At 43.3% G+C, this 18,513-nt stretch overlaps 1 protein-coding gene across 5 annotated transcripts in view; it reads right to left on the minus strand.

The window, feature by feature from the left end:
- Window positions 1-18,513, minus strand: part of rapgef3 (Rap guanine nucleotide exchange factor (GEF) 3) — a 37,629-nt gene that overhangs the window by 8,538 nt on the left and 10,578 nt on the right. For 4 of the 5 annotated variants that reach the window (XM_083768996.1, XM_083768998.1, XM_083768995.1 and 1 more), the window contains 16 exons: window positions 16,435-16,479; window positions 10,077-10,183; window positions 9,530-9,651; window positions 7,237-7,414; window positions 6,559-6,643; window positions 6,029-6,089; window positions 4,760-4,836; window positions 3,924-4,070; window positions 3,212-3,318; window positions 2,308-2,396; window positions 1,681-1,759; window positions 1,149-1,299; window positions 921-1,015; window positions 755-785; window positions 486-564; window positions 133-270 (listed from right to left, as the gene is read on the minus strand). In XM_083768996.1, the coding sequence (XP_083625122.1) occupies window positions 133-270; window positions 486-564; window positions 755-785; window positions 921-1,015; window positions 1,149-1,299; window positions 1,681-1,759; window positions 2,308-2,396; window positions 3,212-3,318; window positions 3,924-4,070; window positions 4,760-4,836; window positions 6,029-6,089; window positions 6,559-6,643; window positions 7,237-7,414; window positions 9,530-9,651; window positions 10,077-10,183; window positions 16,435-16,479 (1,591 nt within the window). The remainder of the gene's footprint in view (window positions 1-132; window positions 271-485; window positions 565-754; window positions 786-920; window positions 1,016-1,148; window positions 1,300-1,680; window positions 1,760-2,307; window positions 2,397-3,211; window positions 3,319-3,923; window positions 4,071-4,759; window positions 4,837-6,028; window positions 6,090-6,558; window positions 6,644-7,236; window positions 7,415-9,529; window positions 9,652-10,076; window positions 10,184-16,434; window positions 16,480-18,513) is intronic. The other variant, XM_083768999.1, reaches the window with a different exon arrangement.

The following is an 18,513-nucleotide window of genomic DNA, read 5'->3' on the forward strand; positions in this document are numbered from 1 at the left end:
CAGTATGAATTTAATTTAAATTGAAATAAAAATGTTGATGAATATAGATCTTTATAGACTTTTCTTTGTCCACCCCAGCAACCAATTTGTTCCCCCCCTGGTGACCTCCACTTTGCAATGTACGATCCACACCTCCCATGGAGTTCATTCTGACCAGGATGTGGTCACCTCCCGGTTTGACCATGGCTGCCATCAATTCCTGTACAGTTGCGTTGACGGCCAGCATCAGTGAGAGAGATTTGTTGTCTGGTCTGAAGATCTCATACAATACTGCAGTGAGGATGGAACAAACAACAAGTCACGATTATTTTTAGCTTTTGTTTTTTATCACTACATGTGCGTGCTTTAATACTCACAGTTCTGAAAATCTCTAACATCTTAGTGTTTAAACAACACAGTTTTGAGCAAGGGCACATTATGCTGTTTCATGCGGGTATGCAATTTGCCTGTTAATTCACCCGTTTCATTGCCTGAGCCATACTGACCTTTATCCTGTGCTCGGATTGGCTGTATCATCCCCACTGGCTCCTCACAGTTTGAGAACCAGTCAAATTGTTGGTTTGGCTGATAAAATCAAACATCTTAGACTTAGTGAGTGACACACTGTACTTAAAATGACAAATGACAGTAAGCTACACGACGCATGTTGCTCATTCAAATGAATATCTTTCTGACAGGAGGCTTATATCTAGTCTACTGGAGTTGACATTCCGGTTTCTACTATTGTCTTTAAACATTCCCTGTTTGAGATTACCTTGGCCAGTGTTTGGTATCCATTCTCCGACCTGCACATGCATTATGAAAAGCAAAAAGAGTGACAGTGTATTTTAGAAGAAAGAGAATACCAGCACTCACTGCTTCAAAGTGTATCCAAGAGAATTTATGGTATGCGTATTATATTGCAGAGATAGACAACTTACACTGACACTCTACAGGTATTTCTCCTCCTGTCTCTAAATTGTTCTTTCAGCATGTTTGATAAACGAGAATCAGCTGCCACCTCCTTCTTCAGTCTCTGCCATAGCGAGAGAGTGAAAGTTAACGCCCGAGGCACAGCTAATATATTACCAGCACAAAATATGTGCAGCTCAAAAACGCAACTGAATACTTTAGTCATATGGTTTTCTTTGAACATCAGCCACGCTCACCTCTAGGAAGTCTCGAACAATATGGTCTTCTTTCAGCACCAGGCCGTACAGCGCCACCCACTGGCCAATCAGTTTCACCACCTTCAGCTTGGTGTTGAGAGCGTAGGCAGCCTTCTCCAGCTCGGAGCCTTCTGATGGCTCCGCATGATAAGTGCACCCAGAGTTAAGGAGAGCCAGTTGTATATGCATGCTTGATTTCACTAGTATGTGTCTGATGTCTGACTCCGAGAGAGATAATTATAAATCCAAACTTGTATGAATCTTTAAGCCTAAGTTTACTTTGGGCTATAGTGTGCTGTTTTGTGTGTCTGAGATTCACATTTAATTCAGGTTTAAAATTATATCTGTACTTTTCCTTAGTTCATGTAATTGTACCCTGCAGTCTCCAATTTGACACTATATGCTTCTCTACAAAAGCCTATTGAAAATATAAGTCAATATCCTCATGTGCTATATCATTGTTTGTATGATCATCAGCCCACGTTTTCATTTTTTACTTCATATGTTCGTCACTATGACCATCAGTGGATATTGGTGTTGTAGAGCAGAACACAACTGGCTGGAGGGCATGAACACTCTGTGGGTGAGTAGGAAGTCACTCACGAAGGAATCTGTGGGCAGAAAAACAACAACTACTGTAACTTACTGCAACAACGTCGCTGAGTAACGAGTAAGCTGCTAATTACTACTAACAACACAGTGTCTCCAAAAGCACCAGAGTAATATCCGAGTCATCTGACTGCATGAAAAGAATATGCCTCATTTATATTTATACTGCTAATCGTACCGCGCATTGGAAATAGCAGATCTACAGGCTCACAGCGCGTCGCATAGCAATGCGTTGTGAGCTTGTCGATTGGCAATTTTTTGGTGCATGTCAAAGGCGAGCCAGCAAGCATATAAATCAGCCAATACAGGAGGAAGCACGAGGAAATGTGCTGCTGACCCCGAAGAACTTTACACACACACAGCCTTCACTGTTTTTCTTTTTTGACTGGTTCCAAGTGAAGCACCCAGACAAACATTTCCCATGAAACCGGAGAATAAATTAAACCAGAGGGTAAATCGTTATGTAATCCCTCTTTTCCGCGACACATTTTGGATTGAGTTCATAGGCATGAAGCCACAAGTGAGCACAGTCTGTACAGCAGGTTCCTACCTATTACATCGTTCCCATTGGTGTCCAGCTTCAGCATTTCCAGCAGGTGTTCTAGAATCTTCTCCGGTGTTCCTGACATGACTGTGCACCTGCACGTTTTGAGAACAGACAGAAGGAAAACATAATGATGCCTATGGTTGGTTGGTTTGTGAAAGGAGGAAATGCCTGCATGGGTTTCAGGGTGGAGAGAAACACTCCAAACTATTTTATCTCACAAATCAAACAGGTCAGCTGTGAAGGGAGAGAAAGGGCTGATGAGTGACTGTAGTAAAAAGAATATAATATTGGAGGAACAAAGGAAATCACAGGCCAACCAACAGTCTAAAGGGGAAGTCAGTATCTTATTAATTCAACTTCTTGTTTGCTGACACAAGTTGACGGCAGATTAAACGGTGCTCGTTCAACAAGGCAGGGTTGAAGTCCATTTCATGTTTTGAACGAGTCACTGACCATTAGGCAGTTCGGCATAAATAAACTTAGCGTTAGTTTCCAACATTGTTCTGCGATCACGACAGTGTTTGTTTTAACGCCATTGTTTCTGCCAAATGCCAAAAATACTGTGTGTGTTGTCTTGGATCTTAACGCATTCTGACCGGGCACCCATTTTGGTGTTAGTATCATGTTATGCTTTAGCTATTGAAAAATAGCAGATCTACAAGCTCATATCGCGCCACCGAGTGGCGCGATACGAGCTTGTAGGTCTGCTATTTTTGAAAAAAATCGAAGAACGACTGACATTTCTAGAATCTGATCTCAGGTCAGAATGGGTTCATCAGACCAGTGTGTGTCCAGTGGAAACCTCGTATGAATCTGATCTCAGGTCAGAATGGCTTAATGACTGCCATCCTAGCTCGTTAATGGACTGCTATATTGTCTGAGAGGTGGGTGTGTCCAGGTTGCTCACTTGCTCCCGTTTCCGGTACCTCCCTGGTCGTGCGACTCGGCGGTCTTCTCCAAGACCAACACAGCTTTCCCATGTTCCTCCAGGCGAACTGTGTTAGCCTCCACATCCTAAAGAACAATAAACACACAGGCAGAGACGCCGACACACAAATTGTCATTGGCCATAATTGGGGGGTAGAATTTCTAGATAGATAGACACAAATAGACAAAGAGCAGTTTAGGCAATGGTTTACAACAGCACGCAGTAGCAGCTGCATGGGCTTTTGCTAATTCTGTGACCGTAGCTGGCCTGGGAAAACATTTGGCTCTGCACATCCTGTCAACCAGTGTTCTGGGGACCACCAGTGGTCCTTGAGGGGGTTCCAGGTGGTCCTCAGCTAAATGATGGAGAGTTGGTAACCAAATTGACCCTCGTAGATCTTTAACTCTTGAGAGTATAAAATGGAACCAAATGGACCCATTTGTTTTCCATCTTACACGCTCAAGAGTTAAGTAATGCAAATGTTAACATTTGCATTACTTAATTTACAAGAAGTCTATACAATAAGAGAATGTACAAGAATTGTTATCAACGACAACAAAATATTCGTGTTGTGTCTGAGAGGCTAAATGTCATCAAATGGTGCTCCGTGGCTCAAATGCCGAATAAATAATGAGCCTTTGATATGAAAAAGGTTGAAAACCCTGATATTATAATCGACATCTTGATTTACCTTCAGGATGCGTATAAAGTCCTGTTTGTCAACTCGGAGGAAGTGGCAGTTGTCTTCTCTCAGGATGATAGTGGCAGCACGGGGGGCGTCATTAAGCAGAGCTAGTTGTCCAAAGTCCTCCCCCTCATGGAGCGTTGTAACCAGCCCCTATACACATTGATGTAAGAGCACAATGATGTAGCAAGACCAGATCAATTCATGTTTCATATTTTGGAAGAATTCTGTCACGATATCTGTCTGTTGTATACTTTTATTATGGAGTCATGTCCTAGTGTTTCCTGTTCTCCCTAGTTACTGTTTCCTGTGTTGTCTCACCTCCCTGTGATTACTAGTTTTCTCCACCTGTTTCCTGTTAGGGCCGATTCATACTCCTATTTTACCGCTGTTTCGGCGCTGTAGTGCCGAAATGATTTCGGCTCGTCAGAAATTTTCAGTAGCACCGAAGAGCCGACTTTAGGACGGTACCCCCCCCCCCCCGAACCTCAAATGACGTCAAATTGTAGGCTTTACAGCGCCGAACCGACTTTTATTCGGCTCTAAAATAGGAGTATGAATCGGCCCTAAGTCTCCCAGCCTATCCCAGCGTTGATTGTTAGTTCTGTTCACCTGTGTATTATCCCTGTGTCTACTTAAACCCTCAGTTCCTTGTGTTCCCTGCTAGTGTATAGTTTATGTTATGGTGTGTCCAGCCCATGTCCTGTGTTGGTAAATTAATCTTCATTTAAACTTCATCTGCCTGCCTTCCTGTGTGGTTCTGCACTTCGGTCCAACACCTGTCTCATACCGAGACAAATTCGGAGCAAGGTATGTTTTGGTAAACTTGTTGACTATATTACCTTGCCATGTGTGATCACGTTGACAGAGCCCTTCCAGATGATGTACCAGGACGTTCCTTTGTCCCCTTGACTGAACACTGGAATGAAATGACACATAACATAAGGGAGGGTATTCATATTGTCATTAGTTTAACCCATTTTGGACGGGTCGATTTAAAAAAAGGCTTCTAAATCCAAATAGTTTTCTGAAAAACCCATGTTTCTATGGTCAGTGGTGCTCAACCTTTTTCATGTCAAGGACCCCCAGAATTATCTCTATTGGGCCACGGACCCCCATCTCAAAATATGTAGTTCCAGGGACCCCTCAGAAGCAAATATTTTAGTTAAAAATGTTCGCTCTGAAATATATATTCAAAGATTTGCACCACATTTTCACGACTTTTCAAAAATAGCAGACCTACAAGCTTGTAGCGCGCCAAGTGGTGCACTATGAGCTTGTAGATCTGCTATTTTTCAATAGCTAAATTATAACATAATGTTTAAAACACCAAAAGGGGTTCCCGCACAAAATGGGATAAGGGAGGGTATTCATATTGTTATTAGTTTAATAACTAATAACAATATGAATACCCTCCCTAGCATAACGGTCTGGTCACATGTCATCACATGTTCTCATGGAAACGTGACATTTCCAGGTGATCGTGATGACTTTGTCATTTCAATCTACTTCTTGCGTGCGCATGGCAACCTAGGAAGAATTTGATGATTGTAAAAGATTCATTACTTCTAGACTGTCAAGAACGCAAAAGGAATGCTCACACACACTAACATACTGCAACAGAAGGAATGTCCACAGAGATTTGGCAGATTAAAATAAAGACTGTGTATATATATATTATTTTTTAATTGATTTGTTTGGCTTCTGCACCTGGCTGGAAAACTCCCTTTTTGGACGATTCAACGAGAGCACAAAACCTTTCTATCATCTTTGTTATTACTTCTATCTAGAGACTGACCATATATGGTCTGTCTTGTGTCTTTGATGTCTGTTCTATGCCATTTGTAAACTGGAAAACCAAATGTCTTGTCTGACGTACAAGTGGCATGCAGCAGCCTAACATGTTAGTAGGACTCCTCAAGCATTGTACTACATTAATTGTGTGTGGTGCGTGCGTGCATGCGTGCGTGCGTGCTTGCGTGCGTGCGTGCGTGCGTGCTTGCGTGCGTGCGTGCGTGCGTGCGTGCGTGTGTGCATTTGTGCAATCTGTGTATGTGCAGAATGTTCTTCTCTGGCCCAAGTGAAAATGCCAACAAAGCTGTGACACTCACATACTGTTCCTGCTTTGGCATGTGACTCAAACACCAGCACCGCTGCCAGCTCCTTACGCACCTGCAGACACACAAAACACAATTGGACTTCCATTGGAACATCCCTGTTTCCGTCATGGGATAGTTAGACTGCAGGGGTCTATACTTAGTCCTCACCTTATTTCCACGCAATATAGTTTGATGCGCATGATCAAAAACTGTCTGGTTCACATAAGCCTGAGTAGATGATTAAATTACCAAATGTTTTTTTGAAAAGTGAAATATCCCTTTAACCAATGAAAAGTCTTAAGGGCTTGTAACAAAATAATAACATTGGAACACTTTCTTCATTTCCTGAAAAGTTATGTTTTTGGACAAAAGAAAAAATATATAATACAAAATAGCAAGAATAGCCGACCAACGAGCTCTCAATGCGCTGCACCGCGACACGCTGGGTTGTAGATCGGCTATTTCCGCTGTTCATTTTACGCTGAAGTGTATATTAGGGCATAAGACAATTTTACTCTTCAAAAGTAAAAAGGGTGACTGACTGAGGAAGAGAGGTGAGCGGCAGCCTTGACATGGAGCAGCTCTTCATATATCACCTCCAGGTCCTCGGCACTCCTATGACTTGGACTGCAACATGGGGGAAAAAACGACAACACACAAAAGCTGCATTCAGCTGTATGTGGAGGACAGTTCACCATAAGGGAATCCTCAACTGTTTAGCAGCCTTACTGGAAAAAGGGCAAACCCTCTATAAGGCCTGTTCATACGCTATGTATTATTATATTTGGACAGAAATCTGACAGGGCTGGATAGTGTGAGAAACTCTTAAAAGGGTATTAACAATGCTCCCCTAATCTTCGTGTATTCATAAAAAATCTTCATAATGTTCCTCTCTAGTACCGAGTAAGGTTGAGATTTTTTTTGGGGACCCCCTCAAGGACCCTTGGGGCTAGGGGGTCCAGGACTTCTGGACGGGAACCCCTTTTGTTATACTTTAGCTATTGAAAAATAGCAGATCTACAAGCTCATAGCGCGCCACCGAGTGGCGCGCTACGAGCTTGCAGGTCTGCTATTTTTGAAAGATCGTGAAAATGCGGCACAAATCATTGAATATATATTCTTTCAGAAGACTTTTTTATTTATTTTTATTTTTTACGTCTGGCCTAAATGGGTTAAAGAACTCAGTCGTCAGTCACACGGGAACAGTGCGGAACGCTGACCATTTGCGTAGAATCATAGTGAGAAGAGCGTCGGGACCGATCTGAGACAGCAGCGACAGGCCTTCCTGGAGCTCGTCCTCGGAGTCCTTGTCGTTGGCGGTGTGGTTCAGGCCATACTCTGAGTCCAGGAAGCGGTAGAACTGGGTGTCCTTGTCGTGGAAGTTCACCTCTTGTTTCACTTGATCGCGGGAAAGGAAAAGACATTTGGGAGATTTAAATTAGAGATGTCCCGATACCGTATCGGTATCGGTAAAGTTACGGTATCGGCCCTTATTTGTCATATCGGGTCGTATCGGCAAATATGCCAGTCTATAACCACCGATCTGACACAGGGGTAATGGGTTTGACACTATGGCAGGTAAATATAATGTTGGGGCATGTGGAGTTTGCTTTCAAGTTGTCCAAACTGCAAGTGCACATTTGAGTGAGGAGTCTGCTATAAACACAACACGAGATATATATATATATATATATAGCTACTAGATGGCTACAAACACAACACGAGATCACAACACTGGTATTGGTATTTGGTATCGGTATCGGCTAACACAGAAATGGTGGTATCGGGATCGGATCGGAAACGAAATCCCAAATTTAAATGCAACCAAGACTGTAAACTGGAAGAGATGACGACAGCTGGAATAAGGAAAACACAGGTAACGGTAAGTAAGAAGGGTGATATGGGAAATTTTCCAACAGACCGGGAAATGTCTACCGGTACATTGAGAAATGGCAACATAAACATTTCCCAGAAGACCGGGAGATATGGGAAAATCTGAATAATGTTATTCCACTGTAGGTCTCACAATCAATCACTGTGTTTTCACTTTTGCCAACAAAATAATTAACTAATTTATTTTTAAACCGATCTCTCTTGTGCTGAATCATGTTTAAAATCAGTTTTTCCAAAGGTTTTGGAGGGAGGAATTTGGTCATGACTTTTCAGGACTCGGATAAAAAAACCACAAAAAGTTAAAATATGGAGGTTTCCGCCCGACAGCAACGTCGATGACATGCCCCCGAGCGAGCTGTTATTGTGGGGACCGTGTGCCTGCCCTGCGCAGCTGTCGCGCACATTCACCGTTTGCCCGACTGCCTTGTTTTGAAGTGATGTCAAAAGCCATGCATGTATAAAACATTCTTTGTTCTGTTGAGAGCAAAACAAAACAAGTCCTCCCTTCACTCCCGGTCCATCCAGTCTCACCCTAACCGCCTCAGAGCGTTCTGAGTTCTGACACTCTCTCTGGTGGATGTCACCGACGGTATCCGTACAGCATGTTCCCACATTTCTGTTTTCCAGTGGTGGCAAAACGCATGCCAGTGACTTGACACCAATTTAGAGTGATTCATTACAGTGTACCAATCAAAAGGGCATTGCAGCGTATACCCATCAAAAGGTCATTACAGTGTACCCAATGCCAATACCCATCAAAAGGGCATGATTGGTCGCTAAAAGCTATTTGGTCACTGAATGTTCCCTGCGGCAAAGTGTAAGTACAGTATGGCATTGGCATCAGTTAATAAATGTCAACCTAATTCAACAATAATTCTTGAAGTAGTAGTAGTATAAATAGTATAAACACCAAATGTGGAACTATTTTCCCTTTCTACTTCTAACAGAGTGAATCTGAGTTTGATGATGGTTGCAGAAAGAGAAGAAAATGGTTTAATTTAGTTTCTCACCACACCGTACCGTCTTTTTGACCATCCGACTGCACTTCACATTCACTTATTCACGCACACCGCAATGGCAGAACACTGTTACATATTACGTGTTACACACACATGGTAGACATTCACACAGCGACGGTGGAGGCAACGTGAATCAGTTAGTTAGGGGTTCTGTGTATTTACTACATGTATATCAAGGTCACTATTTCTATTTAGCCCAAGGAGACATTGACCGTCACCACATTAGGACCAACACACAAGCAGCTAGTACAACATGACTGAAGACCGCATATATATATTTTTTTTTTAAGATATTTTTTTGCGGCTTACGCCTTTATTGATTTTTTTTAAGGGACAGACAGTAGGCTGACAGGAAACGGGAGAGAGATGGGGGGATGACATGCGGTAAAGGCCGTGTCGGGTCCGGGAGTCGAACCCGCGGCACACCGCGACTGGATCACCAGTCCGGTGCCCAGACCGTTACGCTACGGCCTGGGCCTGAAGACCGCATATTGTGATTTGCATGGCTTTGTTCATAAAGTACACACATGTCATAGTCACTATGACATAGTGACTTACTAACCACACTTACTATCCACACACTAAATATGGCTTTTCTTACCATGAACAATGATTCCTTCGTCCACCAAGACTTGCCACATTCCAACAGCCTGGCTCCTCGTCTGGAAGCCTTCGTTTAGCTTCATTAGCCAATCGACGAGTTCCTTCCCTGAGCAACACTGTCTTTAAAGGGGAGAGGGAGAGTACAATTTACAAAAGTAAATTTACATTCAACATTACGTTCATGATGTTGATTTCGTCGACTAATACTACGACGGAAAACTGTGCTGCGGCGCGTTGTGTGCTTGTAGATCGGCTATTTTCAGCAAGTGTAAAATGAGCCATTATGACGGCATCAAGGCCCCCCAAAATGCATTTTAGTCGACTGAATCAACTGTAGATTTAGTCGCCTAAAATCTTATGATATTTAGTTGACTAAAACTAGACTAACACTACAACATTCCAGGTGACTAAAATGTGACTAAAACTAAATGAAAACTATTCAAAAGACTAAAACTAAAATAAGAATTTGCTGTCAAAATCAACGCTGCGTTCATGGTTGGATATGGACATACAGTAGATGCAGCACTAGTGTATAGGTACAGCACCTGTAGGTTTTGAGGTGGTACTTTCTGTCTCGGATCAGACTGCGGCTTCGTTCCATCAAGGCACTGTACACCGCCCTCGCAGCCTTCAGAATACGTTCTGACAGAAACTGTTATAGGAGACAGAGAAGCAAACATTGCAACAAAGACTATATCATAAATGCATATAGACTGCCATATAGCCCTTATTTGCGGACCTTTTTTTTACTACTGTGTGCTGTGAAAATGAAGGGAGCTTAACATGAGTGCATATACTGTATGTACTGTAACAGATGGTCTTGTTTACTGAGAGAAACAGTCCAACTTCTGTGTTGGTGGCAGACAGAAGTTACTATAAGCAAGAAACGGGTTGTGTGTGTGTGTGTGTGTGTGTGTGTGTGTGTGTGTGTGTGTGTGTGTGAGTGTGTGTGCGTGTGCGTGTGCGTGTGCGTGTGCGTGTGTGTGTGTGTGGTGTGTGTCGTGAGGGGGCTTGCAGGCATGCCCAAGCCGAGAGCTAAGGCATCGGCAAAATTCTGTTCAGTGTCTGCAATAATTGGCAGTCGCCATATATGGAGAAGGCGATGCTTTCTGTACCCGTGATCTGCATCTGAAGCACTTGTTGTGTTTGTCGTGTGTGTTTCTTTTGCATTTCCCCACAATCGTGTGCTGCCATGCACATACGTCAACTGTGTGAGTAGAGAGTTGTGTGGGGGTTGGAGTGTACTGTGACATGTGTGGGAGCCGGCAGGAGAACGTGGTATTAAGAACTACTGTGCTAAACTCCCACACTTTAGCTGCACTCTCCCGTCCTCCACAATGCAGTAACTGGCATGGTACAAGTTGGCGACGACGATTTTCTTTTTTTAAATATGTTTACTATATTGCTCTTGAACTCATCTGAGTATTCCTTTGCGGCCTGGCCTGCCCTCTTGCACGTCTCACCCGGACCCCCCCCCCCCCCTGTTTGGAAAACCAAAACAGGGTGTGGAGAACAACACAAGTGGAATGCACCAATCTGTATCAGCCAGTGGCCACTGATCCAGAAACAATATTTATACAATACAACGGAGAACATGCCGAATGTGTTGCTAAGCAGCCACTGTCTGACTTCCTGCCCTTTTGCATGGAATCCCCTTTGTCGGCGATAAAACGTTTGACAAAACTACAACAGATCAATATTTCATGAATTGACCACATGGAACCCCAGCAATGCTTCGCGGTGTGAGCTTGTCGGCTGGCTATTTTCAACTAAGGGATGTAGCGTAGAAGGACAAAAGGAAGACCCTGGGGCTTTCTACTCTTAAACTCAATATACGCCTGACTGGAGTGGTCAATGACGTATTCTGGGTTTAAGTGGTTAATGAATGATTGACTGTGGTAGACCTCATGTTTCTATCTCTTCCTCTTTCTCTTTCTTTGCCTTTACTTATTTCTCTTCATCACAATCTTGTGATTTACAAGTAGTGTCCTGTTTGTTCTTTGCTGTCCCCCTCTCAGCGGTGTCATTAGTCAAAGCGACGGTCTCAACGATGCACAGCTGTAGGGAAAAGCCTTTCCCTCCATACATGTACGTAGAATGTCTTATGAGTCAGTCTGTCATGATGAAGATATTGCTGGTGAAGCTAACCTACGACTCGCCTGTTGAACCTCGGCAACCTCATGGTCTCATGCAAGCAATAAAATACCACTGCCATGTTCAAACTATGTGTGTGGGTCCTGTGGGAGCAAATTAAACAGGACACAAGCATGCACGGTCAAAGTTCACACTTCACAGTGCTACTCACTGATTATAATCTATAAAGTGTGGCGACCTATCTACAACAGCACGCCCTTCAGCCTATCACATGCACGCAGACAGTATACAGTTATAGTTATTCTTATTGTTATGCCACTGGCCTGTTCCCAAGACATGACGTGTACAGATAACATCTGAACATGTCCCCAGACACCAGCTGTGCATCGTGCATCATTATGTTGTGCCCTAGCTGCCTCCCTTCCCATTCCCAGGGGACGGGGCAGACTCCCAGTAGGGGTCACCACTATTCCCAGGGGCTTGTTTCCCCCCCTGGTGGTGCCCTCAACCTCCATTCTCAGGCATGTCATGTCACTAAACCTGAAATATGGAGCTCAACATGCATCAATCTTCAACAGCTAGTGCTACTGCTGGGGGAAGGGGAAGTTCTGCATCCTGACACGCTCGCACGCACACATGTACGCACGCACCCACAAGTGCACTCACACAGTCACACACACACACACACACACACACACACACACACACACACACACACACACACACACACACACACACACACACACACACACGCAATTATTATTGGGACACAAACATTACAATTGAAAGCTATATGTCTGCAACACAACACAGGTGTAACTCAAAAGCTCTATTCTGTGATACAACCATCTGTGGTGTACTACATGTACTGTAGATTGTTCATTGTCTAACTGTATGTGGGCCACCTATAGTCATACTTATCTACAGACTATTATAGTCCATGTGTTGAGAAGCTAGGCTAATTGTTCTGAGTCAGGTTACAAAGCAAACAGCCGGTTCTCACAGGTGTGCCAGTCAATGACACAGGGTACAATACACAGTACTGACATACTGTAGATTGTTCTTCAGTGGGAGAGGTCATCTAAAATGTCGGAAGAGCCCAAGCCTATCGTGACCCATATTCTGATTGAGTGTATTTCCGCAGTTGTGTTCGATCTGCTCGTCAGATTTGTGGCTCTCACTCTATGTTCGAGTTTGTGTGGTTTGCTTTCTAAGTAGGCCTACATGTAAATGTGGGTGAAGCTGTCAATCTCTCCCTCTCTGTCTCTCACTTGCTTGTCATTCAGCGAACTTTGTGGTGTGAGAAAAGAGGTCGGTTGACTCTCTCTGTTTCCGTCCTTTGGTTGACTTCCCTCTCTGTTTCCATCCTTACACTACCCTGTGAAATACACAGTTAATTTAACTCTGAGCTAAATTAACAGTGTATCATTCATTATGGAAGGAGAGTCAATTTGACCTTGGAGAAAGTTGTTTTTGCAATACCAACTCTTGTGCAGTCAGGTCAGGTCGATGCTGAATGGTTAATCACGCCATTCTGTGGTCAGTTATTTCTCGGTAGAACCGAGACCGCTGTTCTCAACTACCGGTACCAGCCGTTCACTATCAGCTCAATCGCAACACCTGTTGCAAATGTAGAATCTATATCAGTGGAAGCAATTACATCCTTTTTCCTACTACAGATTTAGCCCAAAAGTGACACAAATTTGTATATAAGATATATATATATATATACGATATATCAATGATATGTTTCGTAATTCCATTCCGATTGGCTATGATTGATTTTCAACGTTTGCGGGTCCTGGGTGGCACCCCGCCTCGCACTTTTCCAGTATTCTTTGCACTAGACGAGGTGTAAAACACACTAACTGCGGTCCTTAACCTCCAAAGTAAACTGCAAATAAAACACACTCAGCTTTGACAGCTCTATGAAAACGGGTCACTTTTCCAGGACAAGTGACGCCAGTGACGCAAAATAACAATCTCATATCTCAGCTTATCAGCTCTGCCTGTGGTCAAACATGATCAAGACCTCTCACGTTTCATGTTTCCTTTGCTTACGTTATAACGCCAAACTAACTAACTGTGTTTAATTTGTTTTGTCAGCACTGAGTGCAACGAGAGCTCCATGGGCCGAAGTTATTAAAATTCATCCATCTCATGGAGCGCTGTCAGGATGCACGATTAGAGGCTGCTACTATGTGGGTGTCTCGATCTGGCCAACCCTTGCTAAGCAACCAAACAAAGCACAGCGATGTTTGAATAAAGCAAGACCCTATGAAGACCTGCCTCCTGCAGCCTCTCTTTCTCCCATTAAAGTCTTTATCTCCATTATCCTTTCCTAAACACAAAAAAAAACACACAAAAACCCTCTTGAAGAACCTTTAGAAATTAAGAGCATCCCTCTCTGCTGACTAGAACATTTACATAATGTGTTCTATTTGGGGGAAATAGGGGATAGAACTGAATCTTTCTTTAAAGAGATTAAATATATCTTTAAAATACATTATTAATGCTGATTGCTGTCTGTGCCAACTTCTCTCTCTCTCTCTCTCTCTCTCTCTCTCTCTGTCTGCCTATTTTGATGGTCTGGGGGAGTCTGAAAAACCCTGTCAGAGATCTCGCTTTCCATATCAAACCCTGTTATCAGAGTCTTGAAAGTTCTTTCCTCTGCGGGTCATTCAAGGAGCTGAGATAAAGGAGTATGAGAGGGCTGGGCTGGGCTGGGCTGATCGAGGAAGGGTCAGGGTCAATTAGGTGTAGACCCTGGAGTGCCCTTTAGACTGCTTGACTGCCTGCGCTGCCAGGAATGTGTTTTTTCACTTGGCTTGAGTAGTACTGGTGGCTATTATGACAACAGAAGAACAAGATCAGCAGTTTGAGAGGATGCAAGCGCTGCACTGTGAATGGTCAGCAGACACCACACTGACATGGGACATGAGAACCAGGCTCCAACTGCATTAAACTGAAAACCTATAGCGTCCCTATTCTAATCTGGGCATGGCAGAACAGGCAAAATAGGCAAACGTTCAGCAAAAAATAGCAGATCTACAAGCCTGTGGGCTTTTTAATTTGCTATTTTCGCTAATTGATGTGTAGACTATATAGGGGTTTTAAAGTCATACTGTGTAACATTCATTTTCTTTTGAGACGTCTCTTGTAGCTCCGTTGTCATTACATTGTTTGTTTATGTGGAATAGAGTTCTAATTTCTGCCCACAACCCGCCCCGATGGACCCAAGTTTTCAGGTAGTTTTTTCTTTTTTTAAATGTCTGATTATTATAATACAAATAACAATTGGACATATCTGCGTCACTTCAGAGGTGGAGCTGCTACTTCAGAGATGTTTACTCAGACCTGGAATCCATATTAGAACAGTGGAAATGGAGCTGTGGACTTGACAAAAGTTGTCAAAACAGTGTGTGCAAAAGTAGCAGATCACAATGTTTCGCATTGAGACACGTGAGCTTGTAGATCAGCTACAGCTGATCTACAGCTATATATATCAAAGAGATTTGGTGTACAGTACAGTACGTATAGCCAACTCAGGTCCAGTTGACTACTGTAAGTCTAGAGGGTTGAAGGAGGGGGAAGTGGTTACGGAGATAACGGGACAGTGTCATGTTTTTGATGTGCATTTCAGTTCATTGCCGATGGTTATCATCATAGTCTAATTGACAGAGAACATTTCCCTTACTATCAGTGTTGCTACAATTCCCTTGATGTATTTCAATCACAGGAAAGCATTGGACTGGCATGCCTCCATACAGTCTATGGTTGCCAATGCCATATATGAACCTGATTAATATTTTGTGAAATCAGGGAGGTTGTTTTTGTTTGGTGAAAACACAGAGAACAAGGACAATGTCACAGCCACTGGAAGAAAGGGTTGTTTTCACATTCACTGATTTTACTCCAATCAGTGACGTCAACATTTTTCTCAGTTTGATAGCGACAGCTTCCCTTTAACCAATCCAGCCCTATTTTACACTTCGTCACACGCCGGGCCGAGCGAAAGTGGTGAAAATAGCCTAATCTTTTGCTATTTTTGAACGTATTTGAATGACAAAGCCAAAATATCTTGCTAGAATATCTTGATACAAACGTCATCACGATGCTGAAGCAACTTCAGATGTGTGTAAAATGGCATGGAGTTCATGGCCCATGTCCCATGACTGAAGCTCATTACACCCCAGAAGCGACGCTCAGGTTACATTTGTACACTGAAGAAGAAGGCAAAAGCAAGCACTCGGTTGAGTATTTCCACGCCATAATGTCACGGAAAAGAAAATAATACCAGCACTCACGTAGTATCCTGGAACAACTGTTGTTGTTTGCTGTTTTTGGGAAACCAAATAAAGCTTTAATCCTTCCAGGATACTACGTGAGTGCTGGTATTATTTTTCTTTTAAGACTACATTTGTACACACTCAGGATTTGCCTGTGTACGTGTAGGTTCAAGGTTCCTGCTATCAAGAAGCGAGTCCATAAAAACAACAACACTGCTATTTTTAAATATATATGTTGCGGTGCCCGTTGGACACTGGCCAACTGTCTGTGCCCGGGACACAGACATAATGCATTTCATGTTGTCACTTGTTGTAATCCTGCCAGTGAGGAGCCCCCTGCACTCACTGTCAACGGTTGACATCATATCCCCCCATTTGATATTGTGTCGGACTGACCACCAGAAACATAAACAACACTGTGACATAAGAACATTAGCAAGCTGTGGGAAGGTCATGTACCACTGTATGGGTCAGTAGTTTGTGCAGCTCACAATGTCCACGGCACACATACAGTACACACCTGCTTCATGGTGTTCTTTGAATCCAGGGCCTCTGGCAGGGGGGTCTAAAGAGAGAGAGAGAGAGAGAGAACAAAGTCTGATAAATCATCAAGGCTTTTATAATGAAATAAGCCATGATATAACCTCCTTTGCTCGACAGAACTGGCCGGACTGGTTGTTCAGTACAATCTCGAGGGAAGAGAGATAGTCTGTGTAGTAGCAGATATGTCCAAGCTGGAATATCCAGATAGAGATATAAATGGTTTGTTTTTCATTTCAAGTCTGTTTCTCTTTGGTCTTATCCTGTGTGTCTGTCTGTGTAATGCAGTGGAGGAGTGCGTACTACTGTCACTGCCATGCACTTCAATGTGGGAAGGGGTTGCTTTAAATTCCAGGCTCTCCTATGTATGCTGCAACAGTTGTTCTCAAGCTTTTTTGACCTAGTCTGGACCACTACCTTCCCATAACAAAATGCATATCACATAATTTTTATTTCATTGTTTTATTAATATTTAACATTAATGAACTGGAAGGAGGGTGATATATTGCTCATTGCATGTACTCCTGGGGAGTGTTGGACGGGAGGAGTAGGACGAAGGCTCTACGTCCTCCTGGTGGGTGCTCCTCACTGGCAGGTGAATCAGTAGGATTACAACAACAAGTGACAACATGAAATGTGTGTGGGAGGGAATAAATTGGCATAATGACAAAATTGGGGAGAAAAACAGGGTAAAAGATAACCAGTAAGACGCCTGAGGGCGAGGTCCCTTCTCGCGCTAAAGGCCGAGGTCGCGTGCATGCATCCGGCCTGGGCGACAGCAGACTGCTGGGTGAGTGCTGGCGCTTTGGAATGGGGGGTCAGATCAACATATCCGCCTGGGTGACAGCAGACTGCTGTTTGAGCGCTGGCTGCAATAATAACTTTGGGGCAGGCCTGTCTAGAGTTTAAATGGACAGGTATCAGTCACAAGGGCGACATCGAGGAGGAAGGATGGATGGGGAAGGATCAACATATGGAATGTCAGAACAGGTCAGCTCCATATATGGAGATCTAATGGTTTGAGGTCAGATGTAGAGTTGCTGGCCAATATTGATGATATTGACATCAGGGATCTCCATATATGGGCTTAATATTGATGATGGATCTCCATCCCTGATGATGTCACGTGATGTCACATGCTCCATCCCTGATGATGTCACGGGATGTCACATGTTCCATCCCTGATCATGTAAAGTGATGTCACGTGACCGACCAACCACAAACTGACGGGAAATGCACGATTCCATAGTTACTTGAAATCACTCGCGATCAATTCTTTTGATACGTTTAACAAAGGTACAATATATATTGAAACATTTTCAAACATTTTCCCATGGACCACCTGTAACTTAGCCCATTCTGACCGGGCACCCATTTTGGTGTCAGCATCATGTTATGCTTTAGCTATTGAAAAATAGCAGATCTACAAGCTCATATGCGAGCTTGTAGGTCTGCTATTTTTGAAAAATCGTAGAGCGACTGACATTTCTAGAATCTCAGGTCAGAATGGGTTCATCAGACCAGTGTGTGTCCAATGGAAACCTCGTATGAATCTGATCTCAGGAATGGGTTAAGTAGTATGCCATGGACATCGACCGAAAGTGGAGTGTGCTACAGCACTGATTATCACAGTTCTGACTCTGATATAGTTTGGCCTCATTTGGACTTCCTCTTTTTGCTCTGTATTGATCTACAACTCTTTTATGACTACCGTCCCCGTTTTCCCAAGTTGACTGCTTCCTATTGGACTCCGCCAGTAGAGGTGTCAGAAAAGGTGCAGCAGTCTTCTGCTAGAAGATGGCTTTTCTTTCTGCACCAGAGCAAATCTGGTTAACGTGAGGGCCTTTTGTGTTCTGCTTGGAGCCCTCAGAGACTAAATGTCACTGTGTCAGTGTGCTAGCTGTTCCTTAAGCTCAGGTGACCAGGACAAAAGATTTACGTGATGATAGTATCTGTTGTGTGGTAAAAAAAAAGTGTGTCTCTGTGATATGCTTGTTTATGATGTACACTCCGGGTATTGTTTGAAGAGAATAAAAGGAAGGTTTAAACATGCAAAAGA

Source organism: Protomyctophum parallelum (assembly GCF_964188405.1).
Source record: "Protomyctophum parallelum genome assembly, chromosome: 7".
Taxonomy (NCBI): domain Eukaryota; kingdom Metazoa; phylum Chordata; class Actinopteri; order Myctophiformes; family Myctophidae; genus Protomyctophum; species Protomyctophum parallelum.